At 40.3% G+C, this 25,692-nt stretch overlaps 1 protein-coding gene across 3 annotated transcripts in view; it reads right to left on the bottom strand.

Moving 5' to 3' along the window:
* Window positions 1–25,692, bottom strand: part of si (sucrase-isomaltase) — a 66,442-nt gene that overhangs the window by 16,209 nt on the left and 24,541 nt on the right. For all 3 annotated transcript variants that reach the window (XM_027280243.1, XM_027280244.1, XM_027280245.1), the window contains exons 19-39: window positions 20,291–20,375; window positions 16,191–16,247; window positions 13,640–13,764; window positions 13,361–13,449; window positions 12,685–12,734; window positions 12,061–12,252; window positions 10,110–10,259; window positions 9,777–9,983; window positions 9,481–9,635; window positions 8,103–8,271; window positions 5,653–5,749; window positions 5,132–5,244; window positions 4,656–4,781; window positions 3,159–3,287; window positions 2,864–2,980; window positions 2,669–2,731; window positions 2,374–2,490; window positions 2,192–2,282; window positions 1,941–2,079; window positions 565–698; window positions 350–384 (exon numbers count right to left, since the gene is read on the bottom strand). In XM_027280243.1, coding sequence (XP_027136044.1) covers window positions 350–384; window positions 565–698; window positions 1,941–2,079; window positions 2,192–2,282; window positions 2,374–2,490; window positions 2,669–2,731; window positions 2,864–2,980; window positions 3,159–3,287; window positions 4,656–4,781; window positions 5,132–5,244; window positions 5,653–5,749; window positions 8,103–8,271; window positions 9,481–9,635; window positions 9,777–9,983; window positions 10,110–10,259; window positions 12,061–12,252; window positions 12,685–12,734; window positions 13,361–13,449; window positions 13,640–13,764; window positions 16,191–16,247; window positions 20,291–20,375 — 2,440 coding nt within the window. The remainder of the gene's footprint in view (window positions 1–349; window positions 385–564; window positions 699–1,940; window positions 2,080–2,191; window positions 2,283–2,373; window positions 2,491–2,668; window positions 2,732–2,863; window positions 2,981–3,158; window positions 3,288–4,655; window positions 4,782–5,131; window positions 5,245–5,652; window positions 5,750–8,102; window positions 8,272–9,480; window positions 9,636–9,776; window positions 9,984–10,109; window positions 10,260–12,060; window positions 12,253–12,684; window positions 12,735–13,360; window positions 13,450–13,639; window positions 13,765–16,190; window positions 16,248–20,290; window positions 20,376–25,692) is intronic.

Below are 25,692 nucleotides of genomic sequence, written 5' to 3'. Positions count from 1 at the left end.
GAGTTGAAGGACCAGAGAAGGACAGTGTGTGAGGGAGAGAAAAGAAATAAGAACAAGACAAAGATTCAGAGGGCAAACTAGCAAAAGTGGAACAACAATGTAAAAATGTTTCATTAAAGATCACTAAATTAATAAGTATGTATAGGTCATGACGGACTAGCACTAGGCCTCCAAGTTCAGGCAGGGCTTGTAATGACACGCCTCAGATTGTATATCAAGATGTCCTTTGATCAAGGGGTCTAGCAAACAAAATAACATCACTCAGGCTGCTGTAATCTATTTAGAGAGGACAAGGTCACATCAATAAGATTATACCTTGTCAAAACTGAGATCAGATGATGATACTTACGTAAGGGATGCCAAACAGACTGAACTCCATCATGCCTGTAGAACAAAGGAAAATAGGGAGTTATGCTGAAATAAAAACTGCTTTTTCTTTTCTCCGTTGCACAGTTTGCAAGCATGTGTGATTGATTGCATCACCTCCTTTTCATAAGTGTGCCCTTTGATTATGAGATTAGTTTCATCACCAAGCGTATATTCACAATATTTTTCTATATGTACCTATAATGGATTTGTAAAGCTGGTCCCAGCTGGCAGTGTTGTCTCCCAGCCAATGTCCAGCCCATTTTCCACTAGAGGGGTAAGTGGACCTGGTCACCACTATGCCTCTTTTACCTGTCACATTCAGCAGGGCGCTGCAAAGAGAGATTTGTCTTACATATGAAAATAACACAGACATACATAAACAAGCAATGAATAGAATGTAAAAGTGGCATCTCCCTCTTAAATAAAGTACATTTATTTTAGAAGCAAATCAGCCAATTAATTGTGATTGTTAAATTCACCACGGTGCTAAAATGAAACAGTTCCCAAGCTAAAGCACCTGGGCTCAAGGCCCAATAGTGTCCAGCATCCTCAGGCTCCTCTGTAGCTAACTCTGCAATCTGTCCTCCCTGTGGTAAGAGGAAAATGTCACCGCAAGGAGCAATGTAGTTTCTCATTGGTGATTATTATCATAAAGATTTGATGAGACTGTCTTTCTGTAGATAGCTGTAAGATATCAGTTATTCATCTCCTGTGGCTGAATTTTGCTCCTAAATGTGTTTCCAATGATAGTTCCTATTCCTTCCTGTTCTCCATTCAGTTCGCCTACAGTACATCTAATTTGACCATGTTCAGATTATGTAGGATTGTAAAATGATTCTAATTTATCTGCTTCCAAATGCAGTCTGGCCCAGTAGGCAATGCAAACAAATTCCTTTGGATTATGTACATCTGCCTTAAAACATCACAGAAATACATTCAAACTTGTACATCTGATTGATATGGACCATGATATGTTTACAGTAAATAACAGGAATACCTGCCCTCTTACAGGTAATACGACTTGTTAAGTATAAAATAATACAACTTGGAATGGAAATTGTTACGATATTTTTTAAGGATCCTTGAATAAGGAGGACTGGATTCAAAGTATCAAAGTTTAAGTTGAATTTAGTATTCTTGTACAAGAAGGAGTGTTTAACAGTGCAATACACAAAAGGGGTTACAGAGGAAAGGCTCCTTCTTGTACAAGAATAATAAATTCAACTTAAACCTTGATACTTTAAATCCAGTCCTCCTTATTCAAGGGTTCTTCCTTAAAAATTATCGTAACATTTTGGCGCCCAACGTGGGGCCCCAATATCTGCTCTCCTCTGGAAGCGACGGCACTGGAAAAAACCTGCAGATGTATTGACTGAAAACCGCCACGAGGTTCCTAAAACCCCGTTTTGGCATAGGCCAGGGCCAGCTGAAAGAGGAGGCAGTGACGGAGTCAACCACCACAAGAAAAGAAGGAAAAAAAGAAAGGAGACAGACCCACAGGATTGGGAAAACAAAAGGGTTCTTCCTTAAAGATTCTCGTAACAGAAATGTCTGAGTACACATTTACTTACTCATAGGTGGGCTTGGTGTGGGACCAGCCATAGAGGTTGTGGACATCATAGTGTCTGACTCTCTTTCCATCACTGAGTATCTGCTCGCTGTTCATGCACAGAGTCTTATGGTTTAAGCCACGTTCTTTAGAATCCAGAGCTTTGGGGAAGGCACACAAACATATTCATAAGAAAGGAAAATCCACAGAGAATTCTCATCTTGACGTTACTATAACATAGGGAAAACAAAATATAGAATTGTTGTGTCTTACGTGGCATATAAGGAGGGTTCTCTAGAAGTGGGTCTCCAAGACATTTTTCGCCAACAGTGCCATGGACAAAACTGGCAGGCTCATTCATGTCCTACAGACAGAGTGAAAAGAAAATCAGCCACAGAGAGGTAATTATCCCATTTTGTTTATTTTGTTTTTCTTTTTTCTTTTGGGTCACTCACAATCCAGAGGCCATCAAACTTTGTGATGTTGTCATAGAAATCCTGGATTTCTTGACGCCACCATGTTGCTGTTGTATTGCGGAAGAAGTCTGGGAATGCGGTGTATGCCCTGTATAGCTAGAAATGGGAGAGTAAAATTTCTGGAAATTAGACACTGAAAACTTAAGTTCAAAACATCTCATGCATTTTTACTTGTTTCTCACTGTATTCCCTCCTGCCTGTCTACAGCTGGAATGCTTTGACATACTTTCCAATATGATGGAAAAGAAAAAAAAAAAGATATACAATACTGTACCACTACTTGGGAATCCCAGTCCAGATTTTCATCTACTGTGACATTGGGGTAATCTGGCCAGACCTGAAAAAAGAAAGGCAAATAATCATACCAGCACACGCTATGTAGAATTTTGTCTTTTGTCTTTTTTTTATTTCTTTTTATCAATTCCCACTTTTTCCCCATTGTTCCCATTGTTGGTTCATTCCCTCTTACCTTCCCCCACACAATTTCATCACTGAGGTCTTTGGGCCATTTGATGAAGACATCTGCTGCTTCACCTCTCACAAAGGCAGGGTAATAAACTGTCTCATTGCCTGAGATGGCTGGATCCTGGAATTATGATACACAGGACTCTTAATATTTAGAAGAGAGTGGCTAGCAGTAACTTAACATTCAAGCTCGGATGTAAGCTTTATACTATCTTTAATATCTCTATATAATATTTAAACCTTCCATATGGTTGCCACTCATGTGGCTATATCAATAGTTTATGACATAATAGCATTACCAGAATGAAAATGAACCTCATGCCTTCTTCCCTCATGTTGTCAACCAGAGTAGGCAGATTCTTAAACTCTGGGTCCAGAACAAAGTTTAGCTGACGATCCATGTAGTCAATATCTGCATACTGCACATCCTGCAGGAAACGCCATTGACAACCATTAACAACATTAAATTAACTTAAATTAAACTGACGTTGTTTTAATTAAAATATCAGAATCAAAAAACACAAAGCAGTGATTTAAACAGCAATTCAATATAAATGCAATCAATATCTTCCTGCAATGTTTTCTGTTTTGTGCTATCAGCATATAAAAAAGAAAAGAAAAAGAGATATAACTTTTTAATTTGGGAATGCAGTTCACTTTTAGTCCTTGGACAACTGTTTGTTGTATATTCAGTTACTATAATTAAGTTTCAATAAATGCAAAGTAATATTTTAACTTAGAGATAAGGTCAGGAAAAAAAATATATATATTTGGTATTTCTTCTAATAAATAAGTAAAACTGGAAAGTTTGTCTTTACACATGCAACCCCAGCGATAAGAGAGACGTGAGGGACTAAACAAAATCTACTTTGATGTGTCTATGGCAGTTTAAGGTTGGCTAGTCTGTAAAGCCAGCTGATGTGTAACCTTTGTGAGCAGAATTTTTCACTTCTTTCATTCCACATAATGATAAAGTATTTTTGGCTGGTGTCAGCTCCCTGCAGGTTAGGGCTTTGTGAAAGCATATTCTGGAGATCACTTGATTATTGATGGAAATGTTCATGTTCTGCTCTGCATGATGAAGACGATGGAATTCTGACCTGTTTTTACTTGGGACGTCTTTCTGTGATCAAACTCAAGGCTCTCGCAGATTAATCATACTTCATGTTTTGTTACAAACTTGGCTTCTTATGCCGTTTATCAAAAATGTTGTTTAAATGTGAACCTTTGATTCGACTGTCAAAGAGAATTACTGGTCCGGGCACAAAGTGGAAATGTCTAGAGGCTGTGAAACCTATAATGGAATGGATTTCAAATGAAACAGGAGGTCAGATTTCATTAGGTTAAATTGTAAAATTTACCAAATGTAATCCATTAAGTCTGTGCCTCCATTTTGCTTCATCCTAATTTTATCTAATTTAGTTTTATGTAGTTATTATTTGCATACAGTGAATCATTGTAAAACATGGAAAGTGGCCATTATGCCTTTATGCTATACTGTACAACCTTGACAAGAAGAGGCTACCAGAATGCTTTAGTTCGGATGTGGAGTGCAGTAAAATGATTCCTCCTCAGATTGAAATCAGTGTTTTGACAAAAAGCAGGCATACTGGAAAACGTGTGTGGATAGTACCAGCACTGTATCCATTAATATTCTGTTATCTTAGATCATGTTTATGGAGTTGTAATACCTGATTTATTTCTTTGTTTTATGTTCTGCTACATAATCAACAATCGTACGGCTATTGCTGTTCTCTCCTTGAATTGGGACATCTTAAAAAAGTCCAGTAACTTACATAGGGTATACCCGCTGCCCTCATGTCACGGTATAGATCTGCTATCTCCTGGTCATTGGCGTAACCATAGCGACAGAGCTGGAACCCAAGGGACCAATAGGCAGGAAGAACAGGTCGTCCAATCAGCTATAAGAACAAAAACAAACAAGGAAGTCAAAACAGCTCAGCACAGAAAAAAAAGTTGTTTTGCAGGAAATCGGGACAGTGTCCATAAAGTGTTTGTTTGATTGTTTGTGTGTGTGTGTGTTTGTGTGTTTAGATAGGCTAAATGAGAGAGCGCAATGAAGCGGAGAACTCCCAGCTGCTGCAGTCCATCAACAGCGGCCCAGGGCCAGACACAAACACACACACACACACACACACACACACACACACACACACACACACACACACACACACACACACACACACACACACACACTCATAGGTGCACACATTTACACACACAAACAGACCAGAAGTCCAAGAAGACTTACTGCAGTGTACTCTTGCACCACCATTTCAGGTGTAGGTCCCAGCACCATGTAGAAATCCAGAATGCCTCCCAGAGTCCGGTAGGTTATAGCTGGAGTAGGCTGGAAAGTCACATCTGGACACAAAAGCAAACAAGACATTCATGTCCCTTACAATCTGATATAAGGTGGTATGTAGTTTAGTACTTTAAGAGTAACCTAGCAGTGCAGGAAGGGAGGAAACAACTAAAACGTTTTATTCTACGTTCTAGTTGGAAATATGAGTGTTCCTTTTACTTTTTCATGAAGACAATTGAATTAGATCGGAATGTGTGCTGTGTTGGCCTTATATAAGACATGCTTAAAAGATGGAAAATGGCTTCACTCATTAATACATAAATGTTCACTGCATACGTAACCAAGTGTGATTGTGTGTGCATGTAAAAGTGGTTGGTTGCATTTGCACATGCCGTATGCACCATTCGTGTGTGTGTGTATGTGCAAGCATGTATCTGTCTGTGTATGTGTGTGTGTGTTTCTCTCACCCATAGCATTGCTGTTTAGCAGCAGCACACCGTGAGCATCAGCAGTGCTCTCAAGGCCCATATAGAAGGGATGCACTCCATAGCAATTCTTCTTGTACTGTAGCAGCGAGACAGAGAGCAAGAATGAAAGTGAAAAGTGGGAGACAGGTTAATGTTGGTTAAAGAATTGTTCTGTTCTGTGGTTTGTACTAATGTTTGCTTGTGCGCCACTTTATTTATTCATGAGCATTTTTCTTTACACCCGACAGTGCATTTATCTTTGTATTTATGGGTATGACAACAACAGAGCTACAGTGGGCTTGTTCCCAGTGCTGTCAACATTCAACGGTTTTCCCAATAGGAAAAATATTCCTACAACTATCCTCTGTACAAATGAATGTGCACTGACTAAAACATCTATTTTTTTTAAATATATACTTTCTGTGTTAGTGTGTTTGCAAATCCCCCAAATTCTTGGCCTGGGCTTGAAGACAATAACAGAAAACTGGGATGTTATTTGGGGATTTGAGTTACTGCTGGGTGCTATAATAATCAGGAAGTCCTAAATGTAGCATACAGAACATTAAAATTAATGCCAACAATGTAGCTTGGTGGTTACCAAATTCAGCTTGCCAAATTCTAAAGAGAGCAGAGGCATTTGTGCTTTTTTAAAAGTTTGTAGTTTTTAATTTAAAAAAAGTTTTTAAAGTTTATAATGCCTACTTAGCCACTGCTTAAATCAGTCTGTGTCTGAAGACAGTCCATTTTTTACTTTCCATTTTCTCTGCAAACGTAACACAAGTTAATAAACAGCTGTCTTTTGAAGATGTATTTGTGCATTTACTTGCATTGATTTCCTGCATGCACGTAGAGTACAATAGTAGAATAGTAACAATATATTGCTCCACTGGGAACATGTTGAATCTTCCTTCTGTAACCACTGTGAGGGTCCAACTGTTGTCTTCAGTGTTTAGATGAGAACAGAACAAGACAGACTGAGCTAAGAGGAACAGATAGAAAGGTGGCAGGGGACGGGAGATCCACCACTTTCAGATGTCACCGTCCTGAAACGTAAACTCATGGGTGTGTCACACTCCATCAGCATCCAGCACTTCTGCTACATAAGAAGTTGAACAGTAATACATTGGCTCTGAGGACTGGCTCAGTCTCTGTGTCAGTTTTGTTGGACTGCATTCTTTTCTTGCCATGTGTGTTGGTATCCTTGTGGCCTGACTACATGCTGTGGTTGCCTGACTCAAGAAGGAGAAAGGTCATTAGCTCATCCTCTAACAAAGAGTGACAGCCAGTGACAGTGTTCTCTTGGTCTCTTTATTCCAGCCTTCTTCACTCATTCTGGGTACATTTACTTTTAATATGCACACTCTTCTAAAAAAAAAATTGAGTATTTTACTCTGAGCCTTGTAAAGCTTCATGTTTGTATTACTGTTTTTTGTATGGGACACTGAGTTGCCCTCAACTATCAAGTATTCAGCCACAAACAATATCTTGTTCTGGCATTATAGATGACAATACAGATGGCAATACTGGTGGGTCACTGCTCATGATTCATGCAGAACCACTTCACTAGTTTAACCTTGTAGTAGTAGCAGACATAATATTACTATTATTACCTCGACTCTTAGTTGCACATGTCCAAGTCTTTGAAAATTACAACTCCATACTGTTGCCTTGTAATTTTTGTGTGATGTGCCAGAGGACATCAGAGGGTTTTTAACAGACCTTTACAGGATTATTCCTTTCCTGGAATCAGTTAAGAAAAAAGTCTCATTTACAAAACTGACCTGGCCATTTGGCTGCAACAGGAGGCAAGTCGATACAAAAGTGAATGTTCTATGTATTAACTCGAACCTAATTTTGATAAAGCTAATTAAAAAATGTCTTCAATGTCTTAAAATGATGTCCTATCCAGTTTAATATTAGTCTATCATAGTTTATATAAACACAGAATCCATGTCATTGTCCCTCAAATTCATACCTTCTTTCTTTTTTTTTTCTTTTTAACTTCAATTCCCCTGCTCTCCGAGGGGCCCCATAACATTAGTCTGAACCCTGTGGAGCTGTCTTGACAGCTCAGCAATTAAGCTTGATAATGCTGATGCAGGTGGAAACCTCATCCTGTCTGGCCTTGACACCGGTAGGGAAAACATGATGACACTCTATAACCACAGCTCATATCAACAGCATTGCATCAAAGTGACAGAAATGTGAGAGAGACAAGTTTGCATACTGTGCGGGAAGGTTGTTTACAAGTCACCTCTGTGGCCTCTACATGTGTGATGTTAAATACGTTCAGTGCAACATGCCAATGCTTTAAAAAGGATGGAGTGGAAGGAGCATCGCTGCTGTAAACAATAATTTAGTTCAATGTCAAATTTTGTTAATGGGAATCTGACAAGTGATGTGAGCATGTGTGTGAGAAGTAACAGCATTCGTTTTAGTGTGATACTTACGCCTGGCGGCTGGTCTTTGGAGAACATACCCCAAGTGTGATAGTTAAGGTTGTGTTTATAGGTGGGATGCTCAGTCTCTCCAAAGCCGTACACATATTTAGATGCCAGTCGAGTAGACACTTGGATGAACATGTCTGAGAATGTAAAACCTGGCAAAGAGGAGTCCCAGCTGAGAAAAGTGACAGAGGATTAAATCAATGAGAGATGGCGGGAGAAGGGGAGAGGGAATTATTGTCAAAGGGAGTTATTCACAATATGTTTGACACAAATAAGCATAATAACCCGTAGGAACTGCAGGCATCCCTTCAACATACTTCAGAAATTTTAATTAGCAAAATTTCAACTGACATTTCTAAAAAAAAAAAAAAAAACACAAAAGCTTAACTACAAAATAATGTCACCCTTGCTTAAAGATATGCTTTGAAAATACTCTCTGCCGAATGACTGCTTCATGTGACATCATCACGACTGCTGAACAAGAGGAAACTACTTCAGGCCCTGATACACAGGGCGACTTTCCCGAGCATATCTGATTGGCTAACAGTGCCAGAGGAGTCCACTCAGCATTGTTACTTTAATCTCACAGGGGGGAAAAAAGAGTTTCTTGCCTGGAAATAGTTGAATAGAATATTTATCCCAAGTCTTGCTTTATTGCTTGTTAATGGTGGCATCTATATTGCCCAAAATTGCCTGGTGAATCACCACCCTGAAGAGGCCAATTTAAGGGACAACGAGAAAGGGATGTATTGTGATTGTGAAAACAAGATATAGCATGGGATGCACAGCCATTTACCGTATAGATAAGGACAGCATGTGATTTCTTTATTTATTAAGCAGTTATTTAACAATTGAAATCTGTTTTTCAAGAGGCATGGCCAAGGTAGGCAGCAATAACAAGTCAAAGACTAACAACATAAAACTGTTGTCTTCAACGTGTCTTCTGAAGTGAGACGTATATGGTAATAAAACCACATTCAAAATCACAATGACAATTGTAATACATCAAATACCTAAAGATCCAGCCTTGAAGAACACACAAATACATGTTTCACACTATGTATGTTATTAAGATAATAAAAAGGACAACCTAATATAATTGTTTAGTCAACATTTCTGTTTTTAGCTGACATTAATAAATAAAATGTCGCATAAGCCCCAGATTAAAAGTTTAACTTTAGTCAGAGAGGGACCACGGCTAGACCAGACATGATAATGTGAAGATGGAACAGCAGCAGAGATAAGAGCTTATTATTTTTTAACTTTATTCATCTGTCAATGTGTATTAGAATATGGACCAATGAAGGATAATCCAAAACGCATGAAACAGAATCAAACAACCTCAGCTCACCCGAACCATTCATACAACTAAAATACTCACATTACTTTTTCTGTGCTTTTCCTTATGACCTGGATTCCGAATGGATTGTTCGTAATAAGGACCTTGTAAAGCCTTTTGCTCTCATCAGTTTCAGGAGTAGCAGGAACCGTCAGCGGCACTGGAACCTCATAACGATCTGTAGCCGGGTCCCAGATCTGGACAGGGAAGGGATGTTGGTGTGTCACTTTTATTTTTGCATGGATGGATGCATTGAACTGAATAAAAACAGTGACTGTAAAGGAAGAAAAATGATATACACGAGCATGCACCACAATTAGTACAAAACAAATAAACACCTTGAACTGTAGCATGTCACGGCTGTGGTAACGGATCTCAACGCGGAGTTTGTCAATGTCCGGTGAACCTGGGCGACCAATGTTCCTGTACTTCTTGTTCTGACTGATATCAACTGTCATGCCTGAGGAGGTGTTTGTGGCCGTCGTTACGATGTATCCATAGTCTTCTGGGTAGAAACACCATGGAACACGTTCCATGTAGCTTGGCTGAATAGGGATAGAAAGAAAGGCAGAAATGTAATGTTTTTTTTTAAGTTGTTTTTTTTAAAAAGCTATTTCAAAACAAAATGGTTGTATTATTACGTGTATGTGAACATCTATGTCACCCCTCACCTTCCAAATGCAGCCTCTGGCCTTGCACTTAGCCTCATTTGCATCCTCCTCTGGATGGCAGTCAAAGCGCTGGTACTCTTCCATTAGCACTTCCCACTTCACCAAATAGGTCTCCCCCACAGTCATGGAGAGGTCTTGCAGGAATAAAACCTGTGTTTGTGTATGGTGTGTGTGTGTGTGTATGTGTATTTGTGATGAAATGAAAAAGGAGGAGAAAGGTAGGAGAGAAATTAGTGATTAAATCCGAGGATGCCAACATGACAACACTCTTCCCAAGTTGTCTCTGAGTGAACAGTTTTCATATACCCAGACATGCTTCCTTGAGACAGAATGTGTGCTTGACGTTGCGTGTGTTATCAATTAAGACACAGCTGTTAATTTCCCTTGCTGTTTCAACAGCCTCTGTCTGGAATTATGAGTCATTCTCACAACAAATCTTGGGAAGCCCCTTTCACTCTAGTCACTACAGTCACCATATGAGACATCCTCAGCTGGCGAGGGATCTTCATCAGTCTTTTTTCCGCTTGTGTCATTATGTTTTTGGAAATGTGCTTCAGCTAAAAAGGCAGTAATGAGCAGAGGAATAAGGTAGAGGAAAATGAGGGAGGAGAGAAAGAAAGGAAGGTATGAAAAGAAAGAGGGGCACAGGGACCTTTATGGGAAGCATTTTACATTTTACACATGTACTGTGAACAATATAGCAGGCGGTAAGTCTATATAGCTTGCAGGCAAAGGCTATTAAAAAAGTATTATGCAATCAGGTCAAAAAACATAATAAAACACAGGAAGCCAATGTGATTCATATATTGTACTGTTCTATTCAAGTGTATATGGAACTAATGATGTTTGGCGGCTGTGAGCTATATTCAAGGCCCAGTCTGACGAGGCATACAAAGACTGATGGACATGACAAGCTGGAGTTTAGGTTTAACAGCACATTTACCCTTCACCCCCAGGAAATGATTTCCGCTGAGAATCATTTGATAAATGCATGCTTGTGTGTGTGACCAGAGAGACCTTGAGGATCTACACAGGCAAAGCACATGACCACATTCACATGAACACGTGCAGACGCAAATATACACAAGTGCACAAAACACATTTTTATAGTATTACTTAACTGAACCTCTTGGCACTTTATAGACTCTTGCCTTTTGCTCATAACCCTGAGCGCCTTCTATGGGATTGTTGCTCTTAGTCACTCTTCCTTTTTCTTTTTTACACACGCACACACACACACTCACACAAAGCCTTTACAGTCCTCGCCTAACGTAAATTGTTATCATTTCTTACCCTTAGAGGCTAACCTTGAAATGTACAGTAATGGTTTTACTCCTGGTCATATTGAAATAAATGGTGCTACAAGAGTAGCCACTGAACAACTCATCCACCCTGCATCTGTCATGAATCTGTGCAGCAAGTCCCCCTGTGGAAATACCTGAAAATATGTGTGGGAGCATTTCCTATTTATGATGGGTAGTTCAATTATGCAATTATATATAACGTATAGCATTAATTTTGAGTTCTGTTTCTGGCCACCTGGTGAATAAATTCAAGTTTCACTCTAAGTTTAGATCTGATCTTGTATGCATTATCTCCTGAGGGAAATATCTAAGTCCTGAACTGCTAAATGCTTGGCTTGTTCATAAGGTAGTCGCTAACTTTGTCTTTGTGCCGTTTGGTGTTGGGCTGATAGTATACAATGGGTTTGTCAGAGCGTTTTTGCTGCTGAAAACAACGTTTAAAGAAAGGAAAGACTGAACCAAAAACAATGAGATCGAAGATGTGCAACTCTTCACATTACAACATAATCATTTATTCCATTGACATGATTAACGCAGTCATATTTCAATACACATCCTACAAAAGGTTTTACATTGTTCTCATTGTCACTGTTTTCTGTAATTTCCCCTGATATGAAAAATTGGTTAGTGTGTGTGTGTGTGTTTACCTTCTTGGCTCCATTGTACTGTATTTTGGAGTTTGGTAAGGGGGTGGTAGAGTTTCTTAGAGTTCTTGTGTTAACATGAGTCACAGAGACGGATGTGGGAGGATGGGGCACACCAAGGATGTTAATGTTCTCAAACTTCAGGTTGTTTGGGTCCCTGTATCCAGCATGGGTCACTTGCATTGTCAGTACTCCCTATAAGGCAGAGGACAAGCAATTAAATGCTTATTATTAGTTATTGTACATAACATTGTTTTTCTAATTTATTACAATGTAAAACAGTCACAGCTTACATTACTTGCTGTGAGCTCCAAAAACTTCATCAAACAGCTTTTCTGATAGATTTGCTGTCCGTTATCACCCCACCCAAGTGTAATGCTTACATGCAGGAAGAACATCGCTGTTATACATTAAACATGCAACACAATCCTCAGTGCTGTGTGAAGTTAAGAACATGGGGTACTTGATCCAACAAAGCTTCAGCAGTGTAACATGGATCAATCATACTTGGTGTTCTGGACTGAGAAAGTGTAACGTCTCTGGTGATTTTGAACTTTGACTTAGGTTCAGATGAGAAGGAATAGGTGGATTTAAAATAGAGTGTGGATGTGTGTGAGCGAAACTTACATCCATAGTGGAGAACTTGTAGTGGATGTGGTTGCCTGTTTTAACTGTGTCTGTAGAAGGACAAAGAGCAGATTATTATCTCCATCCCCTCCTGTTATGTGATTTTTTTTACAATGAGATGAACAGCTGGTGGCGCTAATTCTCCAGTCAGGTGCCATGAAACCATTGCTGATGAAGAAGGTATAACAAGATTACATAAATAAATGAGTGCCAGTCAAACCTCAAATGGTGAAAAAGAAAAAAAAAGGATAGAAATATGGCATTTATGTTCATTTCATGTATTAATCTGAGGAACTTTAGTCTCCTCATTATTCCACACAGATGGTTTCCTCTGCCGTTTTATCTCTTCAGTGGGAGCTTCAGTGGATGCTTAAGTCACATGCCTCATCTACAGTATGTCATGATTAATTAAAAAAAAAAAAGTGTGTTTCCATTTAGATTTTCAACTTGCAAGCATAAAAAAAAAGAAAATGTGACTGTTTTTTAATTTTCTGGTGCTGCCAGTCAGTTATTTTCATGAACAAAATGTTCATAAAAACAAGTGGATGGAAACTCAACTACTGGCTGATTATTTGTACAAGATACAGTAGGTGCTTCAGTTTAACGGCATGAGTGGGGTAATAACAAGATGCAGATGATCCAGTCTCACTAACATCAGCAGATTTGCACACAATACCTCTTGAATCTCCATCATCCCAGAATAGCTCCCCAGCTGCCTGGTTATTGTCATCAAGAGCAACGATCAATCCCATAGGGTTACGTCGACTAGAGACATACACATAAACACACACAAAATCAGATATGTTTACATTTCTGATTATGTACACTTGCGTGTGATAATGCATTTGTTAATTTGTGCATGATAATATGAATGTACATCATTTGTTGAAATCTCTCAGCATCATTTGAGGTGGTAACCACATGTGTGCGTGTGTGTGTGTGTGTGTGCGTATACCTGTATGTGGTGGTGACATTAGGTCTCTGTGTCGGGAGGATTGCACCACCTCGGATGTGTAAACCAAGCTTGTCAGCTGGTAGATACATATCAACATGTGTTCTGCGGTGTGCCAGTTGTTCCATCTGATTGGTAGGACAACAGAATCTATTAACTCCCTCCATGTGATGCTCTGTGGGCAACACAATCCCCATGCTGCCTATTTCAAGGTTAGGACAGCGGTCATAATTTTGCACAAGCTAGGGCTGGAAAATAGTGTATGCTGTGGGCTTGCGTGAAATTGCAGTCTCTGCAATGCAGCTTGAGACGCAGGGAAAATCTGTTTGCCTTTGTTGTAAATTGATCAGTTATTAGTCTGGGTCTGCAACCCTGCTAGGACATTTATTGGGTCCAAAGCTGCTTTGCAATCAAACACAGGATACCATACTGACTTTTGAGTTACAACAGGATATTAAACCTAAAGATACTGATGATGACTTTTGGCCTTGTCAGCTGTAAATTCCACTCTTAGAAATAGCAAGTACTTGAACCTGATCAGCTTCAGTTGTTCATGGTGTAAGCTCACAGATAATTCAAAAATGTTTTGAAGGATAGCCTTCATTTTTAAATGGCCATGTTTACAGTTTTGTTTACTATATGGATATTCCACAGACCTCACTGTGGGCACTTTTCATTGATATTCATATCTGAAAAAATAAAATAAAATTTAAAAAAATGAAGCACCACTGGAACTAAGTGAGGAAATGTGTATTTTTGTAATTTCAGTGAACCGATCCTTCAAATACAAAGTTACTATCTTACAAACTTAAAAGGAACTTTTTTTTTCAACATGTACCCTATTGTACCCTGGTTTTTGTGTCTAAGTGACTAATGGGGACAACTTGAATGAAACGTAAATGAACATCCACTACAAGTGCTTGTTTTTCTCAGATTTGAATTTTGTGACATTATGGGAAAAAAAAACACACACACACCAGAGATAGACTTTTTGTTGAAGAGTAAGATCTTTTTGTTTTACCAGAAACAACTTTTATTTTTCTGTTCAAAGTCACAAGACTCCACTGAAAAAAACAAAAAAACAAACAAACAGCAATAAAACACTGGAGTTGCTGCCTTGATTGGTTAGTTTGTTTGTGTTATTGTGTGACTTTGAGTTCAAACTAACATTTTGAAATACTATGCTGCTGGGCAACATGGAAAATGACATAAAATGTGTTTTTTGCAATATAATGATAAAATGTAAGCCTTGCTGTTCTGCTAAGAAGCACTTATTTAAGATGAGTAAATTTCTCTCCATGTGTCACTCTCTCTCTCTCTCTCTCTCTCTCTCTCTTTCTCGCTGCTCCTTCACTCTTTTCTCGGAGGGCCCAGATAGAGCACAGTTAATTTCTGATCCCTCGAGGACTGAATCCTCAGGCCAGCCTAAAACAATTTAAAACTCTCTTCTCTCCATCTCCTCTCATTCTCCTTCTACCTACTTCCTTCTCCACGTCCTGTTATCCTCTCTTGTGATGCTCTAATTCTTTTTTTTTTTTTTATCCTATTTCGCTCCATTCCCATGGAGGTGTGTGTGTGTGTGTGTGTGCATGCATGTACCATTTTATGCAGTACAGTAGAGTATGGGCGAGTGTGTGGGCTGGAGTTAGTGGAGCGTCTACAAGCAATTTCAGATCTTATCACCCCCTCATTGTCTGCCTTAAGGAGGTCTTCTCTAGCCTTGTCTTCTCTTCTTCTCCTTATTCCTGCTGGCCATTCCTCCCATCGTCCCACTCCTCTACATACTATAATTGTCATCCATATTTTCTTCTTCTTATCTTCTCTCTTTTCCTTGCTTTTCCCTTCTCTCTCTCTCTCTCTCTCTCTCCATGTAACATGTTGTCCTTTTCAACTCTGTTTTCTTTCCTCCATCGCTCTGTTTTTCCATTATTTCTTTCCTCTGTAACTTGTTTTTCATGGTCATTTTCACTACATCAATACTCACCCCACACCCTTCCATCCTCCTACCGAGATAATCACAGGGTACCAACCAGGACATGGGGCCGGCGGCAAGGCAGCCAATCTAATCGCTCATCTGATCAGTGGGCGCTTTACATCGCCACTGTGACGCCCAAATAAGGTCCCAAAGGAGCTCAACACCTCTTTTATCTCTCTGTCAGATAGATAGTCTCTCTCCTCTCTTCCCTGTCCCCTCTTTCACTCTATCTTTGTCCTCGCGCTCTCTCTGTCTTATCGCTCTTGTCTCTTAGTTGCAAACAAAGAACTCGAGGCGAAGACTTTCACGTGATACGATGTTCTTTGTGAATGTGTTATTTCCACTACACATAATACTTTTAAGCCCCTTTTGAAATAAAGTCTGTTCAGCACTACACTTTTATGTTACCATTAAATTTGATAAACCTGTACAATTTAGTGCATTCTAATAAAATACCTCTGCAATTAATCCTGTTTAGTTTACTGGTCAACCAATTTCACTATTTATCATAAGAGGCTTATGATGCTTCTGTTTCTTAAGACACATCTGAGGAAGAGGAAGTGAGCAGAATAGTCTTACCGTTTCATAGTCATACCACAGAGCATCTGGCACATATGCTCGCACCCTGTCTGCACCCTGCAGGAAACAAGAAGAGAATATGTCTTTAATGTATGTCTTTCAACGTGTATGTAAATGTTTTCATTTTTGCATTGAATACATTATACGCCTCTGATTTGTAGAGTATACATCAAAAGGTGTCAGCTTTGTGTTTAGTGTGAGAGCATGCCTGTGTTTGATTTGTGTTTGCAGCCACTAACACCTGCTTTAGCTCACCGTGCCAATCCTGACACTTTAATCTTAGAAGGCTAAACACGAGGAGAGACGCTACAATACGCCACAAAGGAAGCATGGATGTGTCTCGCTGCTATAAATCACTGCGACTTAATAATAAATAAAGAAGAAGAAGATCAAATGTTTCCATCAGGGAGGATTATTTTAAAACTGCCTATCATCTAATATATAGTTTCCACAAAGCCCTTGTGACATTTCAGACTACAGTGCTATGGTGCAAGAGATGATGGAAAAGACAGCATCAAGCGACGACTGATAGGTGACACCCTTTGATGGTTAAAGGCGGTGGATAGACAGGAGCAATCAATAGAAGAGCACCAAGCCTTTGATGGCGTTGTCACTTCCCTGCTCTTTCTGACAGGGCAGAAGAGAGAGAGAGAGAGAGAGAGAGAGAGAGAGAGAGAGAGAGAGAGAGAGAGAGAGAGAGAGACAGAGAGACAGAGAGAGAGAGAGTGAGAGAGAGAGAGAGAGAGAGAGAGAGCACAGCAGAAGAAAAGCAAACTGCAGGTCCTCCTAAGAACAGACCAAATTGTGAAATACACTATGTCAACCATGTAGGCCAAGGCCGGTTGTCAAAGCTACCGATGGCATGAACATCTCACTTTCTTTCTTTCTTTCTTTCTTTCTTTCTTTCTTTCTTTCTTTCTTTCTTTCTTTCTTTCTTTCTCTATCTCTCTCTCTTTCTCTCTTTCTCTCTAGCAGCATGTCCTATTTTGTGGGCCTCTGGGACCTGCTATTAGGAACATGAAAGTGAGGTGACAGGGAGACAAGAAAAAAATAAGCAGGTAAGAGACTAGGGAGCAAAGAATAATTAAGGGCAAATAAGAAAATAACATTTCAAAAGCAAAACATCCAAAGAGCATGTGAAACACTGTAAGGAGTAAAATATGATATATATTTTGACATATTGCTATAATGGCATGGTAACCAAATTTATGTCTTCTTTGGGGGCTACATTCATAGTTTGCTGTCATAACTGCTGCACAGCCTGTGGGGGGGTAACAGCCTGGTGAAATGGATGCTCCCCCCATACCTCGTTTTCTGGTGTCTGATTTGCTCGCAGCACCTATCACTCACCTCACTGACAAATGGGGAGGGACTGCAGGACGTAGCATGGTTGTTAAACTGTGATTGAGAGGGACAAGCCGTGAGGCCTGTATCCTCATTTAGAGTACTGGAGCTCAGTTAGCCATAAGGTATAAGATTTGATCGGGTACGCCAACGATTCATACTGGCAGAGTGATCAGATGGTAGCCGAGGTAGATGAGAGAGACAGAGAGAGACAGAGAAGAAGGGGGAAGAGGGATGGGATGAAATGAAATAGGATCACAAGGGTGAGTTGACAGCAGCTGATTAAGAGAATGCAGATGAGATAAGGGAGCCAACCTTTGATGAAAGGATGAGCTAAAAAGAAAAGGGAGTAACGGGCAAGAGGAGGGAGAGTGGAAGCATGGATGAAGACCAGAGGGGATGACAGAGGGAAAGAGAGATAGAAATAAAGAGAGTGCAGGAGATCTCCTCAGTTTATCACAGAGATCAAGGTTAAAGCATCGACTGATCTGAATGATAGAGCAAGAGCATCATTAGAGAAAGGGAGAGGCAGGCGGACAGTGCGATAAATAGAAAGAGACAGAGAGAGATGGGGATAATGAAAAAGGAAAGTGAGAGATAGGATGTGAAGGGTTGTTAAAGATCAGCCTGTGACCTTACTCAAGTGGCTGACACTATCTCTTCATGTGGCCCTTCACAGTGCGATGCATCTGTTACAGATAGTGGGCACTCTGTACTTAATGCCTGCCCTCACTGTGGCTTAAACCACAGCATCACGGCTCAGCAGCGCCCTGTCACCACAAAAGATGAATATTCAGCCACGTCGGATCTGTCGTTTGGAAAGAATCCTTTTCAAGTGGTGGAGCAGAGGTCACAAATGCTTCTAAATCTTATGTCTGTGTGTGGCACTGCGCTGCTGTGTTATTTTTATAAAGCAGATCTTCATGCCAAAATGATCTGATGTTATTTACAGACATTCTAAAACTCCAACACAATGTGTGAGAGAAGATACAAATCACAATATATAATAATTTGACGTTTCCTTTCGTAAACCCTTACACAGGCAGATTTAGGTTACATTATAACCCTGAGGTGTGATATACTCAATAAAAGTAATTCACATCGCTCAAAACTACGTTGACACTTGCTGTCAACTGGTAACAGTGTGCCAATTTTATGGCATTCTATCAGATACAGATTTTTTGCTTGCTGACTTGTACCTATTTGGTATTTCTCTGCCTGCCTGTATGCAGAAGTGGGAGGAGAGGTTCAGTATGGGGTCTTGTCAATATTGATCAAACAGCATGTTGCATGGTCGGTGTTTTTCTTGGTGAAAAACACCAAATGTTAACCAAAAGATTACAAACATTTTTGTGGATGATATGTCGGCCAAATTGATTTTCAAATTTGAACCCCCTCAAGCAGACAAAAAATAACTCAAATGGTACAGTATACTGTACATGTGGCTGTGGTGTGAATGACTGGTTTCGAACATGGAGCTGTCAGAGCGTGCAGTGAGGCATTAAGTGAAAATTGTAGGGCTGAATGCATCCTCTAAACATGTCAGGGAATTACTTTTAGATGCCCCCCCCCCCAGATAACCAAACAATTCCTGCAGCTGCTTTCAGTGGCACCCAAAAACTTTCACGATGACGGGAACATGGTGATCTAACACCGTAATGAGTTTATCTAACTGTACTGTAAATTCATTCATGGCATTTCTGCACCATCACAAGCAAGGTCATCAGTTTTCTTCATCATAATTTCTATTGCAGACATTTCTCTCTATTCAATTATCAGGGCACTTTGATGCAGAGCTCATTGCTTTTAAGGGTTGGTCATAATTGATGCCAGCCCTGAACACACCCGCTGATAATGGATTTATTTTTAACCTATCCTGTTTTCCAATTGCACTACAAGTGCCTCTGGCCTTGAAATGGGGAGCACTTTTGACTGCTATTTGCGTGTGTGTTTTGGATTTACAAAAAATAACTGCATCATCACCTTATGGCCCTTCCTTTTCCCACCCGTAGGACAGCTTGAACCCAAAGCACTGCAAGCATAAAGCCTCTACTTCTTATATTAGAAACTTTTCACACTGATTGAAGTTACTTTATCCCCGGCCCCACTATGAATCCATTTTGCTTTCCACTATTCCGTAATTCACAAGAGGCCATGCTAAATTGCTTATTAATCAGGCCACTTTGACATGACCGCAATCGCTGTGTATGCACACATACAAATGCGCGTACAGGCACGCACATTTACATGTACACACAGCAGCACGCATACACACACACGCGCACGCACACACACACACACACACTTCTATCTACACTTCTAATCTGCTAGTAATGAGGTCAGTGCTCTCATTAGAGCTGAGAGAAAAGAGGGAGGATATGAAAGAGAGAGGAAAGAGGGATGAGAGGAGGGGAGGGCAACAAAGAAAATCCCATGTCATGTTTTCCCAGTGGAGGTCACAGTGTGTTGGTGTGTGTGTGTGTGCGTGTGTGTGTGTGTGGTGTGAGTAACTGATCTCATCTGCATCATCTGCAAGACACATTTCTCTATGTACTACACATGTACTGTATGATACTTTCATACAAGTTAAAATATTATAGTTAAGTACAGTAAATGCAAGTTTGAATTATCAAATTTAATGGACCAAAGCATGTTCATATATGTACGTGTGTGTCTGTGTGTGTGTGTGTGTGTGTGTGTGTTTTGGTATGTTTTTTTTGTTTTGTTTGTTTTTTTGTGTGTGTGTGTTGGCTGACCTGGTCCAGTACTGGTGTGATGAGCAGGTGTTTTCCCCAGAGGAACTGGCGATCCACTGTCCAGGTGTTGCTGTCAGAGAAGAACCTGGGGAAAGAAGAGTATATAATGACTTAGATAGATATTACTCATCATGTCCTGTATATCAAAAGCATATTATAAATTACATTCACTGTGTTAAACCACCGGGTCTTTTTTGCCCACTGTTCCAACCTTTAAAGCAATTTATGTTAATATCCGTAATTCATTTTAAATAATCTTTAACTCTGACTCTGCTCATGAAATCACTCCATGTTTCCATATTAAGCTTCCATATTAAGACAATTTAAACATGCACAACAGCCTTTTTCTCTCAGTGGCCCTGACATGCAAACACTGGAACACTTTTAATAAGGAAATAAATCATTAGTCTACAGTAATATAAATCTATATTCCAACGCGCAAAAAAATGCAAAATTATGAAAACGTCAAAGTTCAGGCAGAGCACGCAGGGACGTCGCGCTTGTGTTGGCCATAGACATATATACATAGACATATATACAGAGACGCCGCATTGAGCGGGTTGGTCGTTGGTCGCGATACGTCAACGGGTCCGCCATATTGGATCGGGCAGATGTGTAGATGTGACATGAGGGTTTTCTGAATAAAGAGCACTAACGTGTACATACATACACACACACACACACACACACACACACACACACACACACACAACATTTTGTTGGGCTCAGATCCCTCCCCCGCCCAGATAATGAAAGAGACATGAATGAATTAAGAATTAACTAGAGCCAGTCGCAGCTCTTATTGTGTTTCGTTTAGTTAACATTATTCTGGCATTCACAAGTTTCCCTCTTGCCTTTTTAAAATGGGGATTCAGCTGCTAATTGGATCTATGTTCCAGGCGTAGGCAAAAGACATGAGGGGCAGGCAAGAAAAGTGTTCTGGAATGAGATCCATTAAAATGCCTGGAAACACTGGTTCTCTTTACCGGAACATCACCACGTTCCAAAACCTAGACTTGGAGAGGGGGTAAAATAAATACTGTTAGTAGTGCTACCAAGTGTCTTGGACTGCCTGTGTTTAGTTGTCCAAACAGTGGTACGAAAACAACAGGGAACCAAAGACGCTGAACACACCACGCACACTCCAGCTGTGCACATCAGGTGGTCTTATAGATTCCAGCTACAATCCTGATTGGACTGCGTCAGCAATCTTGTTTTCTTCAGCGCGCGCGCACGCACACACACACACACACACACACACACACACACACACACACACACACACACACACACACTAAGAGAGACAGAAACGGAGATGGCGGAGAAATGGGATTTTGATCGATCCCCCCCATTGTTGTAAATGTGGCCAGTAGTAAACAATAGAAAGCAAGTAGACTACGTGGACTGGCCTGAGACTGAAGTCTCTTTCTTGGACTCCCTTGTGCAATAATGTAAATAAAGATCCACCGCCCACGTCTACTGTCTGCCAGTAAATCTTGACTGAATTGACCAACATCAGGAGACATTTTAAAAGTGGCCAGTTATCACATCGGTGCTATTCCTCTTTAACTGCATTAGATTTGTTTACATCGCGATTCAGCGGTTTTCTTTCCGACAGCGCCTGGATTGACATTCAAAATGTACATAGATCTACTTTATATTATTCAGTTTCAAAATACATCTTCAACTGAATCACTTTCCCTTTCCTCTTTCTTGTCGCAGGATTCCAAAACACTGAATTAACATTTAAGATAATTGAAAATTTACTGTAGGTCCTTTCTAAATGTCAAGCTGTCGTCCCCTCATGTGTTTCAGATCGGGCCGACATCTGTGGATTCTTTGACGACTCAGTGAAGAGTTATGTCGTCGCTGGATGCAGGTGGGGCTTTCTACCCCTTCAGCCGGAACCACACGCTCAGGGCTACAGGGTACTGTAAGGCACTTTGTCTTACAATTCTTTATAGACTGTCAGGTTTTAGATTTATGTATCATGCAGCCATTGTTGGTCTAAAGTGCTGCAGGGTATACCTTCATTTCATAACATTGCATAGGGGCTATGAACTCTGTGTGGTTAAAAATATACACTTCGTTCAGTATCCATGGAGATTGTCATCACACCAGCACTTGTACAACTGTGTTATAAAATAGGGCAGTGGGGCTTCTTGTTTGGGGTTTAACACTGGAATGTTAGCTGTTGAAAATCATTATGCTGCAGCGGGTATTGAAACATCTGAGCCTGAAGTAAAACAGAGCTCGAAGCTCAGTACCCGAGAGGTTTACTTTGGTAAAAGAACTTTAATGCTAAATTATGTTTTAAATTACTATAATATGATGGCTATGGCAGATAACACGGCCGATGTATTGTTAAAATCAAACCATTTTCAACTTCACGGATCAACAAACAATTCAGTTGCCCCAGACTTAACCTTCGTTGAAGAAATATACCTGCAGCGCTCTCTCATCATTCTATTCATTTACAGAGCCTTGGCTGCTCGATTGCAGGCTGAATCGGACAAAAAGCGGGCTTCTTATGTCAAGATAGTAACTGTTGATTCTGCCAGCTGTAAAGATAACTGTCCTCAAGGACAGATCAGCTGGGGTTCGAGCGATTGCCTGTGATTGCAAAAGCAATTGATTGAAAGCCATTGATGGGATCCCAGAGGGTTAACTAAACTAATTAAGCTCCAGTAACGTGAGCTCGTTGAAATGCTATCTCTATGGATGTTTATCTTTAACAGGCAAACAAAACATTTCAATTTACATGTCCGGATCGGGGCAACTACTTCACATACTGAGCCTGCGATGATTAACACAAAAAAACGGAGAGGAGTCAGTCTCCATCACTGAATGGCGTGAAATTGATGCTCTCTCGGCGTTCACCATGTGACATTTCCGTGATCATCACTGCTGCAAAAATAGCACAGCACCGAGGTAGGGAAAAGGGCGGGGGGATGGTAAGATGTGGTGTGTGTTGGAAGGAGGAAGTTGAGGGTGGTGGGGGCGGGGGGGGTGGGGGGGTTGTATTTGCTGCAGGACAGGGACATGATGATGATGAATCTGAAGTACGATTTCCACTAACGAAACAGCTATGTGTGACCTTTGCTTTGCCCTAATCATGGCTCTGATCACACGGCCATGCAGGCCAGTCCAAAAAACACACACATACACACACACACACAGTTCTCATCACACTCTCAAGGTGCCCAGAGCAGAAATGATGCCAGATGAGAGGAGCACGGCCTGTTAGCAGCTAATCACCCTCTCACCTTCACTATCATAGAAATTAAATCATACTTCTGTGTCTTTCTCACACACTTTTTTACTTTCTTCTCTTCTTTCTTCTTTCCTTTCTTTCTTTCTTCATTCTCTTTTGCTCGTCTATTTGCAAACTCTGCTTTCAGATTAGTCCTAAACCGTTAATTCACATTGTAATCATTAGAATTAAAGTTTTATATATTTATATATTGTTTTTTCTTCTTCCTTGTTACCCCAGTTTCTCACCCCCCCATCCTCTCTCTCTCTCTCTCTCTCTCACTTCAAGTCTCTCCATTGCCCTCATCCTTCAATTTATTCGTCCGATCTCCCCCCATTCAAATAAGCTCTCTCTTTCATCCTCTCATTTCTCTCTCCTCTTCTCTCCCCCCCTTGTAAAACAAATCTTTATTTTCTTCTCCGCTTTTATTCTCTCGCGTTCATCAACCCCATCCCTTTATCCATCTTTCTGTCTCCAGCCCCAGGATCCTGCTTGTTTGGCCCCGACTCAACGCTGGTGGCTAGCTCTAAGCATTACCTGCAGATACGTTCACACTTCTGCCTTACCTCTACACACTCTTCTACAAAGCCCACACCACGGGGGAGACTGTTGTACGTCCCGTCATGCACGAGTAAGTCCTTCAAAACACTGTAAGTGTGCTGTCAAGTTTTCATCATAGCGCTTAGTCAGACACTTCAAGGAATCAATCATGTATTACAAACGGTTATACATTTAGATATGGCATTGGATTCTGTGAGCTAACCCCTCCCCCCAAAAAAATATAAACTAAATTATTGCTCGTTGCTTAATAAGTATTAGGAAGGAGCCCCACACAACAGAGCTGCTGTTATCTAACCATCTTGAATCCATTATCCAACAAGCATGTCGCAATTCCACCGGAATGCTTGCGGGATATTATACAACTAAATCTAGACAATGTGGAGAAAGATGTTGCTCATGCAAATCAGGTCTGGTCTCGCTGTGCAAACTAAATGAGCAACAGGTTTCTTTATATTCTGTTATGACATGAACATGAAGTCTGAGTGGTTAAATATTCTCTAGCAAATAACATGTTGAGGGTATACCATCCACTAGACACAGAATAACAATAACAAAAGACAAGCAGTTATCAAGGACACCCACAGGAATTAGCTCACTTGCTGAACTTCATTTTACAATGCAATGAGTGCATTGCAATGAAGAGATATTAAAGTTGTTCATGGAGATTCAGATGCACAACAAACTGAGCAGCCAGTGGCAGATACAACTCACAGTGCAGCATGCTGAAGTCATAGATGCCAATCAACAACACTAAACTAAAGCAGCAGCAGAGCAGCAAAGCAACAACACCAGCAATATGCCATACCATAGCTGGCCGGGGATTGCCAAGAAAACCCAACTTGTATTTATCCAAAACAGGAAAAGTCACCCGCAACAAATGAAAGCACAAGCAGCACAGCCTTACCTCAGTTCCTGGGAGATCAGCAAGCTCAGCTTCTGTCCTGGCATCTAAAGTGACAGCTGTTTGACACGCACCACCGACGAAGCAGCAAAAATGCGATTATTTCCTCCTCAAAAAACAAAAAAAACAAACAAACAGAAGCGTTGTTAACGTGAGTAAATCCATCAACCGCAACGGTGTCAGGTAAGGTTTTGATGTCCGCGCTATACACCTGCAGGAATATGATTGGCGTGACTCACGTCACATGATCCAATCACTGTGACGCATATTCAGCCAAACACCATAGACATAGACGCCGCATTGAGCGCTGAATCGTACGTCGACGTCGCCGCCATATTGTCGGGCAGATCTGCTAAACTAATACACGGAAATGGACTGAAGTCATAAAGCGCCTTTCTACAAAGTCTTTAAGTTAATGTCTCTATACACCCATTCACACACCACACTTATATCTGGGAAACAAACAGGCACCAAAAAACAACGTATGAAATGTTAAATTTAAATATAAATATTTCAATATTTATCATCACAGTAACAGTGTTACACACATTAGTAGCTGTAAACACTCAGCATTAGAAAAATACATACGTTGGTTTGGTGCTTACATAAGGAGTAAACATTTATATCAATCACTTTAAAAGTTACATACGTTGTTTTTGGTGCCTGTTTGTTTCCCAGATAATATTA

The sequence above is a fragment of the Larimichthys crocea genome, chromosome VII (genome assembly GCF_000972845.2).
Source record: "Larimichthys crocea isolate SSNF chromosome VII, L_crocea_2.0, whole genome shotgun sequence".
NCBI lineage: Eukaryota > Metazoa > Chordata > Actinopteri > Sciaenidae > Larimichthys > Larimichthys crocea.
Note: the sequence above shows the minus strand (reverse complement) of the source record. Positions and strands in the feature narration are given on the sequence as shown.